Source organism: Pseudorasbora parva, chromosome 13, assembly GCF_024679245.1.
Source record: "Pseudorasbora parva isolate DD20220531a chromosome 13, ASM2467924v1, whole genome shotgun sequence".
Taxonomy (NCBI): domain Eukaryota; kingdom Metazoa; phylum Chordata; class Actinopteri; order Cypriniformes; family Gobionidae; genus Pseudorasbora; species Pseudorasbora parva.
Genome location: NC_090184.1, coordinates 37,262,059 through 37,285,069, shown reverse-complemented (window position 1 = coordinate 37,285,069; position 23,011 = coordinate 37,262,059). Strand labels below are relative to the sequence as shown.

At 36.4% G+C, this 23,011-nt stretch overlaps 1 protein-coding gene across 1 annotated transcript in view; it reads right to left on the bottom strand.

The window, feature by feature from the left end:
• The window catches only part of med27 (mediator complex subunit 27), a 75,227-nt gene that overhangs the window by 39,919 nt on the left and 12,297 nt on the right, over positions 1 to 23,011 (bottom strand). Inside the window, exon 3 of the mRNA XM_067414263.1 lies at positions 6,296 to 6,426. Within this exon, the coding sequence (XP_067270364.1) occupies positions 6,296 to 6,426 (131 nt within the window). The remainder of the gene's footprint in view (positions 1 to 6,295; positions 6,427 to 23,011) is intronic.

Here is a 23,011-nt window from a genome sequence, read left to right as displayed (position 1 = left end):
ACTGATGAGCCAGTCAGGTATAGGCCATGTTGAGTCGCCTAAAAGCAGATCTGTCATGAGCATCTCACTTTACTATACTGGTAAAGTCTGGTAAAGTGTATCAGGATGAAAACGAATCCACTGAATTCAGCCTGCCGAGAACCTGCTTGTGGACCTGAGCAGACTGGTGGAACAAAAAACTAGAAACGTACCATCAACGCCAGCAGTTCTGACATTTGGGAAAGCTTTTTCTTGTTCTGACATAATGAGGAAACTGTAAGTTATGGGTTATATAAATGGTATTTTGCTTTTGGGGGCTTTTTCAAATGCTTCACAAATATCGTCTGTGCTTAAAATCGTTCTCTCACTCACTCAGTTTCTATTCCTTATACAGTTTTTGGATTTTTGCGATCAAAATTACTGATTTTGTGGTGGTAATTTACAGAAATTTCGGAGATTGTTCACATTTTTAATATTTTTTATAATTACGATATCACACAATAAGTCATACAAGACAACATAAACAAAATGCACAAATCTTGTTGATTTTGGTATCTTACTAAAAAAAGGCTAGTCCAGTGGTGTACTATGTTAATAACACGATCACTTAGGGTAAGTTGTTGTTGTTTGATGGTGTAGGCTATTTAAGGTTGCTTTAACTTTAAATACCTACTACAGTAATGCACAGAAACCAATAGGCTTACTGTCGCACGTCCCAATTATTCACTCAAAACATAACCGCCAAAACGGACATTTAGGCATAAGCATGTGTGTATTTGATTTTGATTGTTCAGAAGGCATTAAGCCTATAAATAAAACACATTTATGTATACTCGCAAGCACTGAGCCAGTCTGACATCAGTCTGTGTGTCAGTAGCGAATTAAGTTTGTGGTAGCCCTATAGGCTAGCGCTTTTATTAACTCTTTTTTAGTGTTATCGCACATATCATACATTTATTTGGTCCTTCATCCATCTTGAGTAATCAGTTTGCCCAGTCCTTGGCATTTATGCGAGATGGCAGGTCGGTGAGAAAGATTCACTTTCACAAAGACCATACTGCAGGCACCACAACGTCTGTATCCTCATGAAAACAATGCATTACAGATTTAAATAAATTACAGATAGTTCATTTAGATAATATTATTTATTTTTTGTGATTTAAAATTATGTTTTGTGATTATTTTACGGTGAAATGTCAAATTATGCAGGATCGCAAAAAAATGCGACATTGCTGATTTTGCATCGTATTCAGCAATTGCGGAATTGCGAAAAAACTTAAGGGACTGCCTATATACAGAACTCAACATAATAATTGTAACATCATTAGTATTTTTTTAGTAGTATTATTATAATGGGCTTAGTTGGGATAGGAGTAAACAAAAACAAAGTACCTTTTAAAAGGCAATTTAGTCCACTTGGAAATCATCTTAGTTCAAAAGTTTGGTGTCAGGAAGAATTATTTTAAAAAGAAAAATAATATTTTATTTAGCAAGCATGGATTAAATTGATTAAATTAAAAAGCACCAAATCATATTTGAATGATTTCTCAAGGATCTTGTGAGACTGAAGAACTGGAGTAATGATGCTGAATATTTTGCTTTGTCTAAAATTACTAAATTACAATATTACTGTTCTGTATTTAATGTATTTCCATTAAAAAAATTAATTCTTGGTGAGCTTAAGAGACTTCTTTCAAAAACATAAAAAAAATCTTACCTAATCTAAACTTTCGAACAGTGTACTTCAATAGTGAAAGATCAAAATCTCTGAAACTGTTAGTCTATGGGTGTGTTTACACGCACACCAGTAAGCTGATAACTCAAAATAATCAGCTTATTGAAATAATCAGTTTTCCCCGTTTACATGCAAACCAGTAAACTGACAATGCAAGTAAACTGTGTTTAGATGACTTTATTAATAAACTGGGTTATTTCCTTGTAGTGACCTCAAAAATAGTAACGTTTTTCAAATGTTACGTCAGTTGTGATTTTAAAGCGTCAGCAGGAGATTTGCGGCTATTATCCCTCATGCAGATACAGATGCAGCGTTTTGACTGAACCTCTTCTAATTCTGCTGCATGATGAGAAGAACACATCTACAATTTTCTGGATCTTAAAAGATTCTGCGTTTGTGATATATGTCCTTATTTCAGGCAAAACGCTAGCTCTCTCTGTCTGAGTGCATTTAAATCTGCTCTAAATTTGCGTTGTCGTCACCTATCACACATGCGCACTTCAATAAGCTGACAGAAAGCAGGTTAATGCATTTACATGCAGCGCGAAATCGAGGTAAGAGGCAAAATACGACCTGTCCCGACCGGTTTATGCTTACGCCGTTTATGACCTTACTCCGATAAAAGAAAATGGGTTACCGCGTTTACATGACCATGATCATTATCGGCTTATAATGCATAATCGACTTAAGAATATGCATGTAAACGCACCCATTGTTATGTTTAAACATCTGACAACAGTGATATCATAAACTGTTTCTTTAACATTTAAGGGATAGGCTTGTTCACCCAAAAATGAAACTCCCTTAACCAAACCACATCTGTATTTTTATTAACTAACATTAACAAAGATGAACATACAGTAAGTAACTATTTGCTCATGTTTAATTAATGTTAGTTAACACATTAATTAATGTTAACTAATGACCATTACTCTAAAGCGTTACCGATCTAGTTAATGAAATCCGACAAAACTACTGTTTCAAGCCCCCGAAAGGCAATAAAGAAATGAAAAACATTAAAGTAATCCATGTGAGTGCAAAAAGGGAGTCATATGAGGGTGCAAAAACCCGTAATTTACCAGAATATTAATATCCAAAGTGCATGGTAATGTGTTTGTTTATTTTTCACAAACAAAGCACTCACGTCTTATGGGTTACTTTTATGATGTCTTTACCTTTCTGGGTCTTGAAAGTGGTAGTTGCATAGCTGTCAACGGAGGAACAAAAAGCTCTTGGATTTCATCAAAAAGATCTTCAATTGTGTTTCGAATATGAACAAAGGTCTTAGGGGTACGGAACGACATTAAGGTGAGTAATTAATGACCCAAAAGGGATTGAAAAGTCTGTGTAAAGGCAATTATGTGATTTGTTTCTAAACACATTATAAATGTTAGAAATGTTTTGCTGAAACAAAGACTGTGACCTGAGTAGTACTGAATTGTTGAGTTAGACCGTAATTTTTTTTCTCACCATTTCTGTGTTAAGGACTTTTTTATTTTACACTGGATAGTTTTACAAATTTTCATCAGAGACAACCGGGATTCATTGACAATCTGCTGCAGAACGGGATGAACCGACCTCTTGTCCTGGACTTCATCCTTCGTCCTGCCGAAAACTGGTGCCATCGTCGTGATTGGCGTGATTTCAGCAAAGACAGCGGACAGAGAAAAGAATACTGCTGAATTGTTCAAGACTTTGATAAGCTTATTTATTTTTTCTTGGCATTTTTTATCATTTAAATTTGGCTATGTGGTTAATAACACACATTTTCTGTGGTGTGACAAACTCAGAACACATTTAATTTTGACTTTACACGCACTTTAATTGTTATATGGTGTCTTCCGATGATAAATGAGCACTTAAAGCTGCAGTCCGTAACTTTTTTGGGTTAAAAATGATCCAAAATACATTTTTGAGCAAGTACATAACCAGCCAGTGTTCAAAACTATCTGCTTACCGTAGCTCGATTTACAGCAGTAAGCTTGTAATAATATTTTTAATTCCAGTGGTACTGGTGGATTTCCCCGGGAAATTCAAGTATATGTTTGCGTCATTACGTCACATCTGTACACATAAAGAATGAGTCCCGGTTAGCAGGCTATCGCTTGTGAGGATGTTGGAAGTGGAGATAGCCTTTTCTCATACCACTTGATATAATTAAACGTATTAATTTGATGGTGGATCCAAAAAGGTTCAATCGACAGTCACCAGTGACAACTGGAGATTCATCCGTTGTAAAATGGAAAAGTCTTCGGACTTCGGAGTGAAAAAAAATAAACTTCACCCGGGCGATGTGAAAACAAGGATAATTAAAGGTGGCGTGAACTCCGTGTTTTGAAGGGGGGTTTTTTTTCAGTTTTTTTTCTGCTGGACAGGTAAGACATTTCAATGGTTGAATTAGGCTATGTAACAGTAGCACACCTGTTGGCTTAATTCATGCAGTTAAAGGAGTTCTCCTTTGTTGTGTCTTTCTCGTTTTGCTATGTGCATTATGGTAACATCAGTTATTTTGTGCTTGCTATGAGAGGGAGCTTCACCTCTACTCCACATTAATGTGTTGGTATATGACGGTTAGAAATTAGACTGCACAGAAACGGAAACTGTACTACAGGTAGCCCTAATACACATTAAATGTAGTCACGCAATCCTGATAACATTAACAGTTTGAAAAAGTATAATTTGCAGTTTGACATGATATGATAAACGATCGTTAGATTAATCATCGCGATGTATTGCAATGCTTTTTTCTCCTTAGTTGATCAGAACAAAAGAGGATGGGCTACTTACTTGTTCAGATGACATTCTTATGTCGGTCATACTTTCAAACAGTAAAGTCTGTGATTGTGAATGACAGTATATCCACACCGGGTGACTGTCAGCGCTTCTCCTGACAGCTGCACATTTGATTCCTCCGCGTTATGCCGACCGGGGCACTACTCATGTAGAGTTGATAATTCCGCGAATAACTGCAATTGTATATTTCGAACAGAGATGGCGACAAAGAGGAAAAACTACGGACTGCAGCTTTAAATAATTTTCTTTCCTTTTATTTTCTTTTCATTATTTCCTTCCAAGTTAAACATAAAATGCTACTTCAATTAATGGAGACAGATAACACTTCACACTGAGCTAACCGATAAAGTGTTAAGTTAAAAAACTTAAAGGAAGTGTATATAAGATTGTGGCCAAAACTGGTACTGCAATCACTTTCAAATGACTGTAGAGCGGTGTATCCCCTCTCCCCCTCCCCCTGACTCGAGGTTGCCAGATTGCAGGATCCAACAGGAATGTTTGTAGATCTGCAGCTGTGGTAACTAGAGCAGCTCTGGCAACGCGGATGCTGAAACACTACTGACTTTGTGATTGGTCGATAGGTGGAGGGTGGAGCTTCAGGCCAAAACACAACATGTCAACGTCAACATGAGTTGAGGGCTACAACAACAACTTTTAAATGACAATATCCTGGCCGGACTACTGTTGTCAGTGATGTAAGTATTTGAAATCAACATGATTTCTGAATGTCTAGTAACATTATCAGGGCCATTTTATGATTTATTGAAGTACATTTCTTACATACAGTTCCTTTAAAAGTTAAACACTGCAGAATTTTCATGTATTCTAATATATTTTTGATTACTTTAGGAGTATGGCAAACTTGGCGTCAGTGCACGAATATTGGTTGCACGCAAATCAAAGAGCATTATGGGTTCAAAAAGTGAGATGTATTGTTCACTTTATATATTCTTTAGGCAACACTTAATAGTTGAACAGAGAGTAATTTCGGACATAGCAGTAGATCATTATACATATCACAATTTTAATTCCTTCTCCTTGTCCCTCAGCCTTGGAAAGCACATTGTGCTACGAGTACCCAGATAGGCATCGGAGAAAAGGAGAGCTCTACAACTTGAAATAAATGAACAATCACTTTGAAGGACCTTGGAAAGAAAATAAAGCATTACACTAGAACCAGATTAAAAAGAGCACATTTGCAAGGAGAAACAGGAGTGGTTTCCCATCAGTGGGCTTTTCAGAGGGACACAGACCACCTGGGCTCCACTCTTGTCTCTTCTATCTGTCCTCCATAGTTATTTTCTGTTCATTCTCCATCCGTCTTTCATCTTCCCTGCAGAGTCCATGCTCTCTTCTCCTCTATGTTTCCCGAATCTCACTCTCGCTACTTTATTATTAAAGCCTACGGTCTACGACCCCAGGGACACCATGGAAGACAATGAGCTATTCTACTTTGTCACCGTGATCGGATGAACCAATAGAGAGGAAGAGAATCAATGGTCACCCCTGACCTGCTGCCGGTGGGTCTATGGACAAACAGATGCTGGTGACCAGTTTTTTTTTTTTTGAATGTAGGCCTTGTGTTGTGCTTCTTTAATCCTACATCTATGTTGAACATGAGAAGTCCATATATGGCACATTTACTGGACAAGTTTATGTGTTAAGTGTTAAGTTTAAGCTTAACACTGCAACAATAGAACTGGTTTCACATGTGAAAGAGCCTACTCTGGGAGCATTGTAAACTTTCACAACTCTGGTTATGAGACACTTTGAAAAATTTGAACTCACTGTGTTGGAAGGACAAGGGTGCTGGGCTGGACTTTGGGTCTCCTTTTGGCAGATGTTCCCATCTGATTGGCTGAGCGTTTGAGTGACTGTTGGTTTAGAAGACTGGAGGCCAGACCAGCATGGTACTGTAACTGTAAAAAAAAAAAAAAGGCTTAATCATGATTATTCAATTCCATTTATTTGGTATTTTATACACATACATACGTGCACACAAAATCATTACTATAATATAACATTTAGGTAGGTTGGGTTCTACAAAAAACAAAACTTCCTGTTTAAGTAGAGAATGTGTTAAAGGGTTAGTTCACCAAAAAATGATTAATTACTTACCCTATTAATTACCCTATAATAACCTTTATTAATTACTTACCCTAATGTTGTTCAATACCTGTAAAACCTCTGTTTATCTTTGGAACACAAATTAAGATATTTTTGTAAAAATCCGATGGCTCAGACAGGCCTTCATTGACACCAATGTCACGACTTATATAGTGATGGGCCGAATTCAAAACAAAGTTTTGAACGGTTATGAATCAGTGTATCGGTTCATGATTCGGATTGTGTGTCAAACCGCCAAACTGCTGAAATCACGTGACATTGGTGATCCGAATAATGAACCGATACGCTGATTCATAATGTTCAAAACTTTGTTTTGAAATCAGCCCATCACTATATAAGTCGTTATTTAGTTTTTTTGTGCACAAAAACTATTCTCGTCGCTTCATCAAATTATTGTAGAGCCACTGTAGTGAGATGGGATTTGTAATGACGTCTTTAGTGCCTTTTAAATTTTCAATGGTGAAAATGAAGGCCTGTCTGAGCCATCGCATTTCAACGAAAATATCTTCCTTTGTGTTTCGAATATGAACGGGGGTCTTACGAGTGTCGAACGAAATTAGGGTAAGTAATTCGTGAAAGAATTTTCATTTGTGGGTTAACTAACCCTTTAATACTAGGTAGACAACTGTGCATGTCAAGCTATTTCATGCACTTTTTGGCCCTGTTTACACCCGGTATTAAGATGCATTTAGGAGCTATCGTTTCTGCTCTGACAACCGCAAGACTGTACCAAATGTGGTGAATACGAGTTAGAAATCAGGAATGGTGAGAGAACATTGTGCTTGATTATTTATTGTCTTCAAACCAAAATTGGGTCTCTAGCCGATAAAGTTTAAATTGCGTCTGGCTAGCAAACTAGGTCTACTCTAAGCATGTTTTTTTTTTTTGCTCTCTTTTTTTTTAGCATTGTTACCCATTCACATGTTCTACTGAAGAACCAAAGACACCTACATGTTGGATGACGTAAGCAGACAAACATCAAATTTTCATTTTTGGGTGAACTATCCCCTGGTGAACTATAACAACTGATCATCTACACATCTACATTCCACATCGAATCAGAGTTTTTTTTTGGATGTTTGAAGTTTTTCAAATTTGAGTCTCACAATAACGCTAACAAGCTTTGATCAGATACAAAATGAACCAGTGTCCTGAGATCTTACTCTTCTGCAGCTTTACAAAGAACAGGTAAGCATGTAAAATGAAAATCAAAGACTAATTGGGCTTTTAAGAATTGTTTACTCAAAGCACAGTTCCAATGTTGTCAACAATCTGTTCTTCTGAGAAAGCACAGTAGCTTGCATATAGTACTCCATCACGTTTTTCCTTGTGTTCCTCCTAGTCTCCTGCCCACCTCCTCCCCCTCGCCTCCTGTCTTACTATGTCAAAAGTACCAATCGGTAATGGTGACTGTAATATCTTTGGCTTTGATGTTGCAGTATAGCAGAACCCTGTCAATAGCTTTTCGGCTCATGTGATGAAACCATATGAAAAGTGTCCGGTCCGCTTCCTAGAATGCACAGCTGTAACACTCAATCGTTAATGGATGTGACAGAACTCTGGATACCACCTAGCCGATGCCATGGACATCTTCTGGCATGCTTGACCAACAACCCTTAACACTTTAATCACTCACATACGTCGTGAGCCACTGTCTAGAATTGGTGTACAATATATGCTTTTTTATCTTTGGAAGTATTCGTTCTGAATTATTCAGCCTTTAAGACTAAGCAAAAGCCGGCTGGTGGGAATAATGCACAAGAAGCAATTTCATTGGCTTGCGCTCACCTATCATTGACCATGTTTTAATTTTAGCAAATTAATTTGAGCGAACACAGGCAAAGTAATCAATATTCATGAGCTCAACAGCTTATCAGACTGTAGTGTTTTGTATTATTATTAGTAGAAAAATTGGTTACACTTTAGTTTAAAGTCCAATTGCATAATATTGGCTGTTGATTGGTACTTTCAAAAAGCACATATTAATGCTTTGAACATATTCTACATCCCTTTAAGGGTTAGTTCATCCAAAAATGAAAATTCTGTCATTAATTACTCACCCTCATGTCATTCCAGACCTGTACGATCTCCGTTCATCTTTGGATCACAAATTAAGATATTTTTGTTGAAATCCAATAGCTCAGAAAGGCCTCCATTGGCCACAATGTCGTCTCCTCTCTCAAGACCCATAAAGGCACTAAAGATGTCATTACAAAGCCCATCTCACTACAGTGGCTCTACAATCATTTTATGAAGCGACGAGAATAGTTTTTGTGCACCAAACAGCATCCTGAAGCCTCAAATTATTGTAGAACCACTGTAGTGAGATGGGCTTTGAAAAATGTTAAATGCTTGACTGACTGATGTTGATCTATACTGTCTAGCGAGCAAACCAAACAAGTAGAGTTGAGGGTTGGCCAACATCTGGGAAGATAGATATTGGGAAAAAGAAACAGAACTGGATAACTTCAATGTCAGCTAACTACTAAAAGGCTAACTTGAGAGTAGTAGATCAACTACTTTTAATAATGAATAGCTTAGAGCTTGACAAATCACACCTTTAAAAGTATATTCTCCAGCACTGCTGCTCTGGGAAGTCAGCTTGCTGAGAAATCTTAAGAAAATCAATAGTCCATGAGCAACACGCTGGTAGCGAGTGAGGCTGATCATAACACAAGCAGTGACAAAAGCGATCTCATCAGGCTTCAGAATTCATCGGCATGCACCCCCACATAAACCAGGCTCTTAAATTAGAGCTCGCATAGGCCCGTGCCTCATTAATTGCTATTAAAATATTCCTCCTATTGAGCTAATTAGCCATGTTCCGAGGCAGCAGAGCGACGTTCGCTGAGTGAGAAGCAGACGGCGCAGCACTCCCCCTGTTTAATTTGGCTGACCAAAGCAGCTGTGTTAACGGGGAATTATTTTAATTAACTGAATCTCCTTTTTGTAGCTAATGAGCCTACTTGGTAAGGGCCAGATCTTGTACGAGAGCAGCGTGTACGATGGGAAGCTGGGCTCCAGCTGTATAAAAAGCCCTTGCTAATAAATAAAAAGCCTACATTACAAGGTAAGAAAAAAAAAAAACACAGGCATTCAAGATGCTGTCAAGATGGCTCAGGCGCCTTTGAATGTCAAGTGGCTTGAAAGATTTGTTTAACTTCACTTGTTTAAATATTGGCCCCAGGCAATTGTGTAGTTCTGTTAGTGTTTTACAAAAACAAGAGACACCATTTAAAAAAGGGCTATTTCTAAACATTTTCCTGACAATATGACTGGACAATATACTGAATGTCCAGGATGTATTTGTGGACAATGACAATATACTGAATGTCCAGGATGTATTTGTGGACGATGACAATATACTGAATGTCCAGGATGTATTTGTGGACATTGACAATATACTGAATGTCCAGGATGTATTTGTGGACATTGACAATATACTGAATGTCCAGGATGTATTTGTGGACAATATACTGAAGTGAAGTCCAGGATGTATTTGTGGACAATATACTGAATGTCCAGGATGTATTTGTGGACAATATACTAAATGTCCAGGATGTATTTGTGGACAATATACTGAATGTCCAGGATGTATTTGTGATGAGATTTCTGGAACTAGAGTTGGTAAGTTCAACTGAACTGTCAGTTGTTAATGAATTTATATAATATCGAAATATACAGAACATTTCTAAGTCTGAGTCTTTTAAGGCTTTTTTACCATTGTGTATCCCTTTAAATTTGTCTTTGATCACCAAAATGACTAATTTAAATGTTTTTAGGGGTTTTCTGTGAAAAACTGATTCAGAAAAAGAGCACATTATACAGGGTCGATGTATCAGAATGGTAATGCGTTTTATGCATTGATCTCTACAACATCAGACACATAACAGTAATTAATATGATTAGCTTTTTGCTTGACTACGATAACAAACAGCTAATAATGTGTTACTAATGTTACACAAACCACGTTCCTGTTCACAATCTCAGTCAGACAACTGCCTTCTAGAAATCAGAATCCTTATTAGAAACGTACATATGACATATATTTCATAATTAACCCGCTATATTGCTAAATGTAAACATTTTTTTTTTTATATCAACAGAAAAATATACCAGAATAACCTGACTTCTCTTGAGACTCCCCTGCTTCGTAGCATAGTAATGATATGCTAAAGGCCGCCCACACATCGATGGGATTGGTTTCAGCAGGTTTGTGACTTAGAGAACAATGGCAATTTCAATCCAATTTCAAACCAAGTTGTTTTTTATTTTTTGGTTTTAACTCAGCATTGGTGTTGACTGATGAATTTGCACATGCATTTGTCCTAAAGATTATTTAAAAACAACACAACATAATCATGTAACCAACATTAAAAAACATGATTTTTACCACAGGAAGTCTTTAAAAACTGTTGGTTTGGGGTAAGTATGATTAAAAAAAATGTTATTCGGCAAGGATGAATTAAATAAAAAAGCGACAAAGTCATTTAATTTCTATTTCAAATATTTCCTGTTAATTTATTTTTTTATTTATCAAAGTAGCCTATCCTAAAAACAATTTATTACGGTTTCCACATAAAGATTTCCAAGAGAGATAATAATAAGTACCATTAACAATATTTGAGTACAAATACTATTTGATATCTACCAAAAGCATAAAAAAGTAATATTTCCAAACATTTGACCAACAGTGTAAATATACATAGTATGTAAAAGGAAAAATGTATGAATACAATATTACTCAGAAACTGAATTATAGAAGTAAAATCAGTTGCAAACTTTGTTTCATAGTAACAAAATATCAAAAAGCTAAAAACCATACTGAATAAACAAAAGATACTGAAAAAAGTCCACCCAGCATTAAAGGTCTCTGTATTTACGTCAGTTAGAGGAGAGCATGAAACCAATCATGCCTTCTAACATTTTTCAGAACACAGACACAATAAAAGCAACATCTACAAGACGAACCCTAGAGTTCACAAAGAGAGGGAGACAGTAACAAAAAAACAAAGACAAAGGACAAAAGATGTGGAGGACAGTGAAGAATGAGTACAACAGAGAGAGAGAGACAGAGACAGAGAGAGAGAGAGAGAGACAGAGAGAGAGAGAGAGACAGAGGACAAGAGCGGCATTACCCAGAATGCTGTCAGGCAGCTGAGAGTGTCATCTCATTGGGGCAGTTGAAGATTAAAGCGCAGGGTCAGAATCTGACTTGTGAGAGGATGCACAGGACAAGCACACACAATCAATGTCACCGTCAAATGGAACAAAACAAGACAGCCTCTTTCACTGAAAGCAGACACAATCACAGAAGCACCGGAAAACCATTGCATTGTTGTCAACCACATTATAATGCCATAATCCAATCGAAGGTGTTGCACACACCATTTTAAATAAGATCGCAAACAGAGTCTGTAAAACCCACAATCCTCAAATACAATCCAAGAAAACCTTTCGAAACCCTTTACTTTATATATAATTATAAAGATGCTCATGATAATCTTTAACACAGATTGCAATGCACTGTATCTTTACATAATGAACTATAATCAGATTATAAATATAAAAAATATAAAAAATGTGTGTTGAATCAGAAGTTCAGTGCAAGTTACCAATATTGATCATTTAAACTTCCTGCAAATGATAAATAAATATTAATGTATATTATATTTTAAAACAATATATAATAGGTAAGGCATTGCAAATGGATTATGATGCATAATGTTTCGAGTGCTGTCAAACCCTTTGTAATTAATATATTTTTAGCTTCTTTCTCAAATAGGATTTACCTTTAATTCTTTAAAACCTCTTAAAGATTATTCTTTTAATAAGGCCAGCGCATCCCCGTCCACCATCTTCCAGATCTCTACAACGCTCCGACTGCAGTGCATCTCATTCCTGATGCTTTTGCATTAAGCAGACCTCGAGGACCAGCGCTTATGCAGGGGAACTGCATTATTCCATGCAACTAATTGCACACACCCATCAAACCCAATATCTATTCAAAGAAGCTTCGCAGAGGAGGGAACAGCAAAATCATGTAACGAATATTAAGTACAAGTTGAAACAACTCTCTTTGATCATTTGCCGCTTGTTAGTCTGCACCCAGAAATGATGAAATTACTGTTAGTATGAGTGCGTCTTTATCTAAAATCTCCCAAAGACATTGCACAGCCTTGAGAAAAATAAATAAAAAATTCGCCTCAATTTGTTAATCTCTGTTCTGTTAGCTTTTGATACTGGGGAATAGTGTAAAAATAGTCAAATAATACCGGTAATCACATTTTACTTTTAGCAACAATATTTTATTATCAGATTTTTAAAGCACACTTATTATGCAAAATTCACTTTTATAAGGCTTGAGTGTTTGAGAATTGTTTTAATAATCAAAAGCAGTCTCTTCAAATGAGCTGATTCAGATTCCCTCTACAATGACGTCATTGTAGACAAACATTTTTGTCCAAAAACTACGACTTTATTCAGCATTGTCTTCTCTTCCTTGTTTGTGTTCAATCCTCAAATAAATATTCAAACGGTTATGAATCAGTGAATCGATCAATGATTCGGATCGCCAGTGTCACGTGATTTCAGCAGTTTGGCACTCGATCCAAATCATGAATCAATATGCTGATTCATGACCGTTTGAATCTTTATTTGAGGATTGAACACAAACAAGGAAGAGAAGACAATGCTGAATAAAGTCGTAGTTTTTGTTATTTTTGGACCAAAATGTATTTTCGATGCTTCAAGAGATCCTAATTAACTAACTGATGTCACATATGGACTACTTTGATGATGTTTTTATTCCCTTATGGACATGGACAGTACAGTGTGCATACACTTGGTATACGCTCTCGGACTAAATATAAAATATCTTAAACTGTGTTCTGAAGATGAACGGAGGTCTTACGGTTGTGGAACGACATTAGGGTGAGTCATTAATGAAAGAAATTTCATTTTTGGTTGAACTAACCCTTTAATGCAATGCGTAATAGGTAAAACACTGTGTGATATTTCCCCCATCTAGCGGTGAAAAGGTATATGACCATCCAATGAATATTAGTTTCTGTTCCTCTCAATTCCAATTTCGTTTTAACTCTTACAGTGGCCTATTTAGTCCAAGATTAACATGGCTTCCAGTTCGACCTCATCCATGAGTGTTCCTTCAAGTGATGAGGTTACTTTAGAAAACTATTATAATTTGCAGTTATTTAATTTGTCAGTTAACATGTAGGTTATGACATCTATGTAAAATGAATAATAGTTTTAGTTTTCATTTTTTCTTTTACCATTTCATTGCTAACATCAGCTATCAGGTTCCCAGATGAATGCAAGCTAATCTTTGTAAAGTAACTTTTATCAGTGCTATTGTTATTCTGTATATTGTATGACATCACTAGCGTAAGGCAAAGTTTACATTGTAGGTTATATCATTTTCTCCGTGAGCAGAGATCAGTTGATGTGACGGAGGTGTGATGGAGAGCTAGAGGTACGCTAAAGGCAAAGCTTGAATTTACAGGTGTGTCCTGCTTTGGCTAATGTACTTTCAAGATGGAGCAACATGGCAACCGGCACATATATTTTTGAAAGAACTAAGTGTTTTTAGCTAAAAATAAACTAAAAAAGTTACAGTGTAGCTTTAATATTTTCTGCATACAGACTTTTTCATTTCAATTTTAACAATTTCGATTCTGCTTATCAATTCCTAATTTCGATTCCAATAAGGTAAAAACAACAACAACTTAGATATAATTCACATTACTGTCTTACTGCAAAACATTATATTTTAGCTAATACAATTGGTTTGCATTCACTTTTTCAAATGAAGCACAACATCAGAGAAAACACACCAGAGATCATTTGACAACAACCCTCCAAAAAAAACCTCCCGCAACCTGCAGCGTGGCATCTAGTGAGAAAATGATTTTTGTAACTAATAGCTAATAAACTTAATAATAAAAATAATAAAAAACTTAAGACAGAGCAGTAGCTAAAAAGATGATACATAAATGCTGTTTCATCCATATGCATAATCAATGTTCTCATTGAAAATATTTAGTCACAAGAGATAATTAAGATATTAATCCCCATGCAAAGAGAGAAAAAAAGACACCTTAAAAAGGGGAAAGGTGCAAGAGGGAAAGAGAGATTGACGGGCAGAGAGAAGAAGAGACAGCAATGCTGCAGTCAGGGGGTTAATTAATTTTTAAATATCAGCCAGGGATCACAAGGTCTAGGGTATATTCTATGACTGGTTCTCATAAATCAGGGTTATGGGTAACGCAAATGAGACCAGACATATTCCATGCAGAAAACCCATTTGGATTTAAACAAGTTTATACATGCAGTGATTAAATAAAGAGAGAGAGAGGCATGTGAAATCAAAACAGTTTTAAAAGGAAAAACATAAATTATGTTTGCTGTTGTTTTTTTCTATGGAGCTAATATAAAATTAATTCATATGACTTCTGAAGCTCTATGTGAGGAAAAGACCACATTTTAAGCTGTTATTCAGTGACAATAGTATCCCCCTTAGTGAAAACTTTAAAATCTCATTAATGACCATGTTTGGATTAAAAAAGCACCAAAAAACTTTTCTTCAAGATTGAGGTCACTTATGTCAAACTTAATTTGTATTAAAAAAAGAGAGAAAGAGAGATTTGAAAGCTTCCTACCATCAGATTTTTACAATTACAATTTTTACAATCTTACAATTTTTTGGGTGACACCAAGCAATTACAAGACAATGGAGAATATTTATTACACTGATGGAAAGACTTTCTTTTCCTTTAAAGACCCAGATAGAAGTTTTTTTTCTCAATTTGGGGTAAATGGACATTAAACCCATAAAATCTGATTTTTATTGAACGATAAGTGGTCTGCAAGGAAGTTCCTTTAAAGGAGTGATGAATTGAAAAATATCCATGATATTTAAAAGTTTATCATTATATATGAATAACCTGTAGGTTTCGGAGATAAAAACTCCCTTGTTAGTAAAAGAAAAACTTTTATTGACACTAGGCCCAGAAAACAATCAATCTCAGAATATGTCAACCCTTGACGTCACAGAATGCTGAAACGCCACCTCAACAGATAAAGATGTACGCTTGCTTCTGTAGCCCCGCCCATAATGAGCCCCGAATCATTACGGTTGCTGTTTCTCCACATTGGACGTGTTCAAAACAATGGTTTGACACACGCGGCTATTGACTGACCACGAACAGGTTACTTGCAATTTCATTCGTTTGTCTTTTGTCATGCCTCGAAGCCTTGCTGTTTTTTTTTTTTTATATATATTTTTTTTTATATATATATTTTTTTTTAACAATTACATTTGGGGCTAAAAGTGTGTTGTAGGCAAGTGTTTCTGAAAATATACAGAGTAGAATATTACTGAAAAATGATTAGTAATGCCTTACACTACTGCGTTACAGCAAAAAGTAATGTTACTGTAATGCATACAATACTTTTGTATTTTTAATTATACTTTTGTAATGCGTTACTCCCAACACTGATAGTTGCTGATTAGTTTTCAGGATTGGTGGCATGTATGGTAACAATTTTGTTATAATATTAACATTAAGGGATACTTCAGCGAAGATGAATCTGTATTTAATTGGGTCATTAATGTAGTAGAAATGTGAAATTATTTTTGAATTTGGTGCCTTCTATAATGAGAAAAGACAAAAAAAAAATTTGTCTCATGGGGAGGAAAGACAACAATTCCCAGAATGCTTCGCTGCCCTGTGAGGCCGCTCCTAAAGCCACCGCTACTGCATAAATCACAGTGACTGAGTTGGAGAACAGACACCACAATTAAAAACTGAACGTGTCTGTTCAATAAAATGAGTGAGTCGCCGCACGAGTGTCACAGCACTAACGCTGCAGGAGTCAGATTACATTCACATTTGCATTCACAGATTACATTTGCGTCATCAGAGGAATTTTTCCAGAAATAAAATGTATAAATCTCTTGTCTCAGGGGGATATGAGGGTGGGGGGGAGCACAATCAGTTGAATATACTCCAGGGTTTCTACTGATATAAAGCCATATGCTAATCGCTGAAGTTACTATTTAATGTTGTTGTTTTATTGAAATAATGCCTATGGTGTTTACTGTATGTTTTTAGCAAAATATATACACACAGTCAGCATGTAAATCCACCTCTATGATGGATGGACATTTCTCCAATTGATGTATTTTGTTCGTATTAAAGGGGTAGTAAAACACATTCTTTCAAAGGCTTGATTGTGTATGCGGGGTGCACTGTAACGTGTTCATGCTTCGTTTAAAAAAAACAACATTATTTTTCATATATATTACCTTTATTCTACACTGCTCTGACCCTTCGAGTCCTTGTAAAAACGGTCCGATGGTTTCCGGGTTCTACGAAGCCTAGTGCACGTGTTTGTTGATAGGTAAGTTATCACTGACTGTGGGCCGGGCCGCCACCATTATGTGTTTTCAACACTGTCAGGGAGTCGGAGCCTGCTGGATTTACAACACAAGATCATCCAGTTCTCCTGATATTGGGTGAATTTAAGATGATTTGAACACTTTTTGGCATTGAGATGACTTGGGAAAAGTGTTGGGAAACAGCAGTGTCATTTGTTTACTTCCTTGCTACAACGTACAATTAACAATTACAAATTATTACAGGAAAACACATAGACGAAAAATAAATAATTCTTACAGGTTGTGGCCCATAAACAGCTTCTGTTTTTAAAGTTGGAACTGCTCCATCTTTCAGGACAAGCCGTTGTGCGAATCCTGCATTGAACTCGCGACGACTGTGAGATTTCCTCCGTACAATGTGCAGCACAGAGAGCGAGATACAAATTTTAACTATTGATTCCTAACTCCCCCGTCTGAACAAAGGCTGAACAAAGTGGACCTGCAATCCGGATGGAAATAACAGCATTTCGTCTGCATTGCACGAATGACGGCATTCCAGCCTACAATTCCACAGCGATAAAAAATGGCTTTAATATTCTCAGAGGAGGGGTTTATGTAAATATTGTAGCTGCTGATGCCAGCGAGTCTGGAGGAAAAGTCTGTAGTTCCCTACCGGCCGTTTGCTGTAGTCCTTAGAAATTGATGTCTTTAAAAGCAAATGTCTCCCTTTGCTTTAAACTTTGAACGTCGTAACTTTGCAGATGTTTTTTATGCTTAAACAGCAACATTACATACCAGTTAAAGTAGGAAAAGTGAAATCTTGTTTTACCACCCCTTTAAATTCGAAATGCTTGGAATGTTTAGAGAATGGAGCAAATGTTCCTAAATTCACATCTTAATGGTTACGAACCAAGAACCAATCATTAACAGCAATTAGGGGTAAACACTATAAGGAAGTACCATTTTCATGTAGGTTCTTCTAATTTAACCATCAATCAGAAAATGTACAGCAAATAGACAGTCCCCATGGAAGACTAAACAAACAATTTAAATGAATATTCACTCACATGAACAGCAAACTCAGAAGAAAAAAAAACATATCAAAGGTTTTCGCTTGTCCCTTGCTCTTTTAATGAGGAATTAGCAGGCTGAGGCGAGCCGAGACCCCTGTTCTTTCAACTTTACACTCCCTTGTCTTGGAACTAATAAGGAATCCAAGCTTGCTAAAGTTACCACATCAAACATTTTCTCAGAGCAGTGCATTTTCAAAAGGTCGCTGCTTTTTTTCGGCCTCTTTTAGTTGTTTCTCGTTCTTTTCCACCCCTTTTCGTCCCTTTGCGCCACGCTGATCTTTAAGACTGACCAGGCTATTAGTCCTCTCTGGCACAGCAATTGGCAAACACATGCTCCATCATTAACTGCAGGGTTGAAACATGTTGTGATGGCAAGTCCGCTGCGCTCTGATCTTATTGTGGGCTCTGGGTTTGAGGCCTGCCATTTGTTTCTTCTGACAGCTTCGTTCAAGACATGATTAAAGCGCCTAACCAGCTGCACGCTTTCAAGACATTGTGCGATGTGAAAAGCCACGAGCCTCTAGAACATTCATGGCATTCTTTTGATTAGTTTGAGGGCAAAAAAAAGAAGAAAAAAATAAATAAACCAGGAAAGATTTGTACGCTCTCTGATTATATAAATATCCATAATATAAGCTCTGACACAAGGGTTTGACTTGTGATATATGGAAGCCCAGCCTGGCATATAAATGACTGAAATCAAGATGCATTGAATGCATAAAGGTGCATGTCAAAAGTGTATTAATACATATATAACCTACATTAATTAATATTTAATCATCAAATATCTTTTCCTCCACTGTAACTATAAAAAGGTGTCTCTGAACACAGGTTTGATGCCAAAATCTAATGGTTCTTTCAAATATCACATGATCAATTGCTTTAAAAAAAACATTTAATTTTGCATTAAGTGTTAAAGGGATAGTTCATGCAAAACTGTTCAAAGTTCAAGTCATAAATTTACTCACCCTGACATTTTTACAAACCTGTATGGCTTTCTTTTTTTCTGTGAAACACCAAAAAAAATATTTTGAACAATGTGTTAGTCCACACACATTGCATTTGGTTGTGTTGTAATGGTGCATTCACTTACTTTTTAATTTTATTTTTTTGCTACGACATCAAAATCTGCATTGAAAAAAATCACATTTCACTCATATTGGCATCAACTACCAAGATGCTCATATAGTTACAGAGCTTGTGGACATAATATAGCAGAAATGAAATAAAAAATAAAAATACCTCACCACTGTTCCCTTAGCTCATCAGAATTCTTAGCGCTTCGCGAGCTGGCTTGACTATGAATATGGTTTGAATCCCCTCCATGTTTTAGAATGAAGTCAAATGTGGAATTTCTTAGAGATTAGATCCAATCTGCTTGAATGAAGGGATTGCTTATGTAAAGGGTCATTATAAAATCTATGTCCAAAGAAGGGAGTTTTTTATAATACATACGCAAATTACAACCTTAGCAATTTCACACAAGTGGAGCTAATTTCTGCTTCTTAATCTTTTGATCTCATTAGTTGTCCAGTTGTGTAAGCCGGTCTGTTAAGTAGAAGAATATCAGAGCGCCGTTGGCAAAGTGACCTTGTAAAAGTCAACGAAGCCCGTGTCTCATTTTGCTCACAGAGTTTCCTTCAATGACAGATATATGCACTCATGATGCATGGTCACAAGTTATAAGAAAGACAATTAAAAGGAAACATGTTTAGCCCTTGGTTACTAGCTGTCACTCATCATAACTTATTACATCATGTGTTTGGCTCAAGAGATCTCAAGGTCTCCTCCTTCGTGAGGCTTTGGCTTCATTAAATGGGAAATATATTTGCATATTGTTATGCGTGTAACCTAATAAAAAGGGGGAAAATATGGTTGCTATAGTCCAGTGCATTTTTTTCTTATTATGCATTTTACTTTATTTATGTATGTGTATATATATATATATATATATATATATATATATATATATATATATATATATATATATATATATATAGTAAAATGCACTGACCACTGCAGACCGGGATCACCCAACAAACACTGCAGTATATATATATATATACATATATATATATATATATATATATATATATATATATATATATATATATATATATATATATATATACACATATATATATATATATATATATACACATATATATATATATATATATATATATATATATATATATACACATATATATATATATATATATATATATATATATATATAGAGAGAGAGAGAGAGAGAGAGAGAGAGAGAGTAAGAGAGAGAGCGAGAGAGAGAGAGAGGGCGCGCGCGAGAGAGAGAGAGAGAGAGGGCGCGCGCGCGCGCGCGAGCGAGAGAGAGAGAGAGAGAGAGAGAGAGAGAGAGAGAGAGAGAGAGAGAGAGAGAGAGAGAGAGAGAGAGAGAGAGAGAGAGAGAGAGAGAGAGAGAGAGAGAGAGAGATAGAGGTCTATATATAGAGGTCGGTCAGTCAGCACACACACACACACACACACACACACACAGACCACTCAGGCATTACATTATGACTGATGACGTGAAAAACACTCTTCATCTCTTCATCATGGCACCTGTTAGTGGGTGGGATATAGTACATTTTGCACAGCAAGTGAACATTTTGTCCTCAAAGTTGATGTGTTAGAAGGAGGAAATATGGGCGAGTGTAAGGATTTGTACAAGTTTGACAAGGGACAAATTGTGATGGCTAGATGACTGGGTCAGAGCATTTCCAAAACTGCAGCGTTTGCGGGGTGATCCTAGTCTGCACTGGTCCGTATCTATCAAAAGTGGGGAAGGAACAGTGGTGAACTGGCAAAAGGGTCATGGGTGGCTAAGGCTCATTGATCCATATGGGGAGTGAAGGCTGACCCGTGCGGGCCGATCAAACAGACGAGCTACTGTAGTTCAAATTGCTCAAGAAGTTAATGCTGGTTCTGACATAAAGATGTCAGAATACACAGTGCATTACAGTTTGTTGCGTATGGGGCTGTATAGCCCTGTTCACCGCTGAAAGTGCAAACAGTTTTGCACATGAGCATGTGAGCATCAGAACTGCACGGACCAATGGAAGAAAGTGGCCTGGTCTGTTGAATCACGTTTTCTTTTACATCACATTGATGGCCGTTTGCATGTGGATCGCTTACCTGGGGAACACATGGCACCAAGATTGACTATGGGAAAAAGGCAGTGTGAAGCTTTGGGCAATGTTCTGCTGGGAAACCTTGGGTCCTGCCATCCATGTGGATGTTACTTTAACACGTACCACCTACCTAAGCATTGTTGCAGAACATGCACACCCTTTCAAGGAAACTGTATTCCCTGATGGCTGTGGCCTCTTTCAGCAGGATAATGAGCCCTGCCACAAAGCAAAAATGGTTCAGGAATGGTTTGAGGAGCACAACAAAGAGTTTGAGGTGTTGTTGACTTGGCCTCTAAATTCCCCAGATCTCAATCCACACAATCTGTGGGATGTGCTAAATAAACAAGTCCGATCCATGGAGGACCCACCTCACAACTTACCGGACTTAAAGGATCGGCTGCTAACACCTTGGTGCCAGATACCAGATACACCTTCAGATGTCTACAGGAGTCCATATTTCAATGGATCAAGGCTGTTTTGGTAGAAAAAGGGGATCAACACAATATTAGGTTCATATATTGAACTAATATATGATCTGTGTATATTTAGTAACAAATTAAGAGATTGATGATGAGCAAAAGAATAGCTTGGTTCAGTCAAAAATGAAAATGGTCAATTTAGTCACCCTGATGTTATTACAAAACTTGTACTGTCTTGCTGCTCTTGTCCATAAAACCAAAAGATGCTGGAAATGTATATTTAAAAAATAAATTAACAAAGAAAAAAATATAAAATAAAAAGCCCCACAAAAAAAGTCATCACAATTCCATACACCATTTGATAGCATGGTATGAGGAACAGATTAAAATATATAGGCTATAAAAAATATAATAATAATCAAATTCAATTACAACTGAGATTTAAAAGTTAATAATGGTATTATATGTTTTCATAATACTTAAAAATAAAGTGCTCAAGCTATATGGACTATGTTTATGCTCCTTTTTAGTGTTTTTTTTTAGCAAAATAATATGGTGGTGGAACAACATGAAGGTGAGTAAATAATAACATACATTTTCACTTTTATTAATTCTACGAAGAAAGAGTTTTTTTTACAGAACTAAGCCAATGGGTGTACTGTCACTCTACCAAAGGTTTAACCTCTGAGACAAAAAAAACCAAACTATTATCTCAAACAGAGATTAGACTCTTGAAACATTTCTGCAAAAAGTCTGGACTGTCCCATAATTCATGTGCTCCTGGCAGCCCCAGGTCTTCTGGCACTAGGGGAGCACTAGTATTTACGGCTGACAAAATAACAGCTTGATGTCTTAACTGTGCACTCGTACTGGGATAAGCAGGTGCTTAAACATCTCTGTATAGCCTGACATCTCTGTTGTTGACAGAACACAAGCGTATGTGTTAAATACAATGTTGTTTGACATTAAACAGTCATTCCCATGATGGGCTTCCAACTGACAATGAAACAGACACTTTAAAGTCATGCAACCAGTCAGGAAAAGTCTTTGGTAAAACAAAAGACTTTACAAAGAGATAAGCAGCAATACTGATGCTCTCCAATATTGCAAAGTTGGTCAAGTGAGCTCGGAAAAAAAGTTATTTGACCATTTATTTATTTATTGGACTATTACAATAAGGTTCCATTTGTTAAAGCTACACTGTGTAGCTTTTTTAGTTTATTTTTTAGCTAAAAATACTTAGTTCTTTCAAAAATATATGTGCTCATTAATGTATATTTACTTCTTTCAAGTAATAAAGTATTCTCATAAGTTTATAATATGCCATTGAAAAC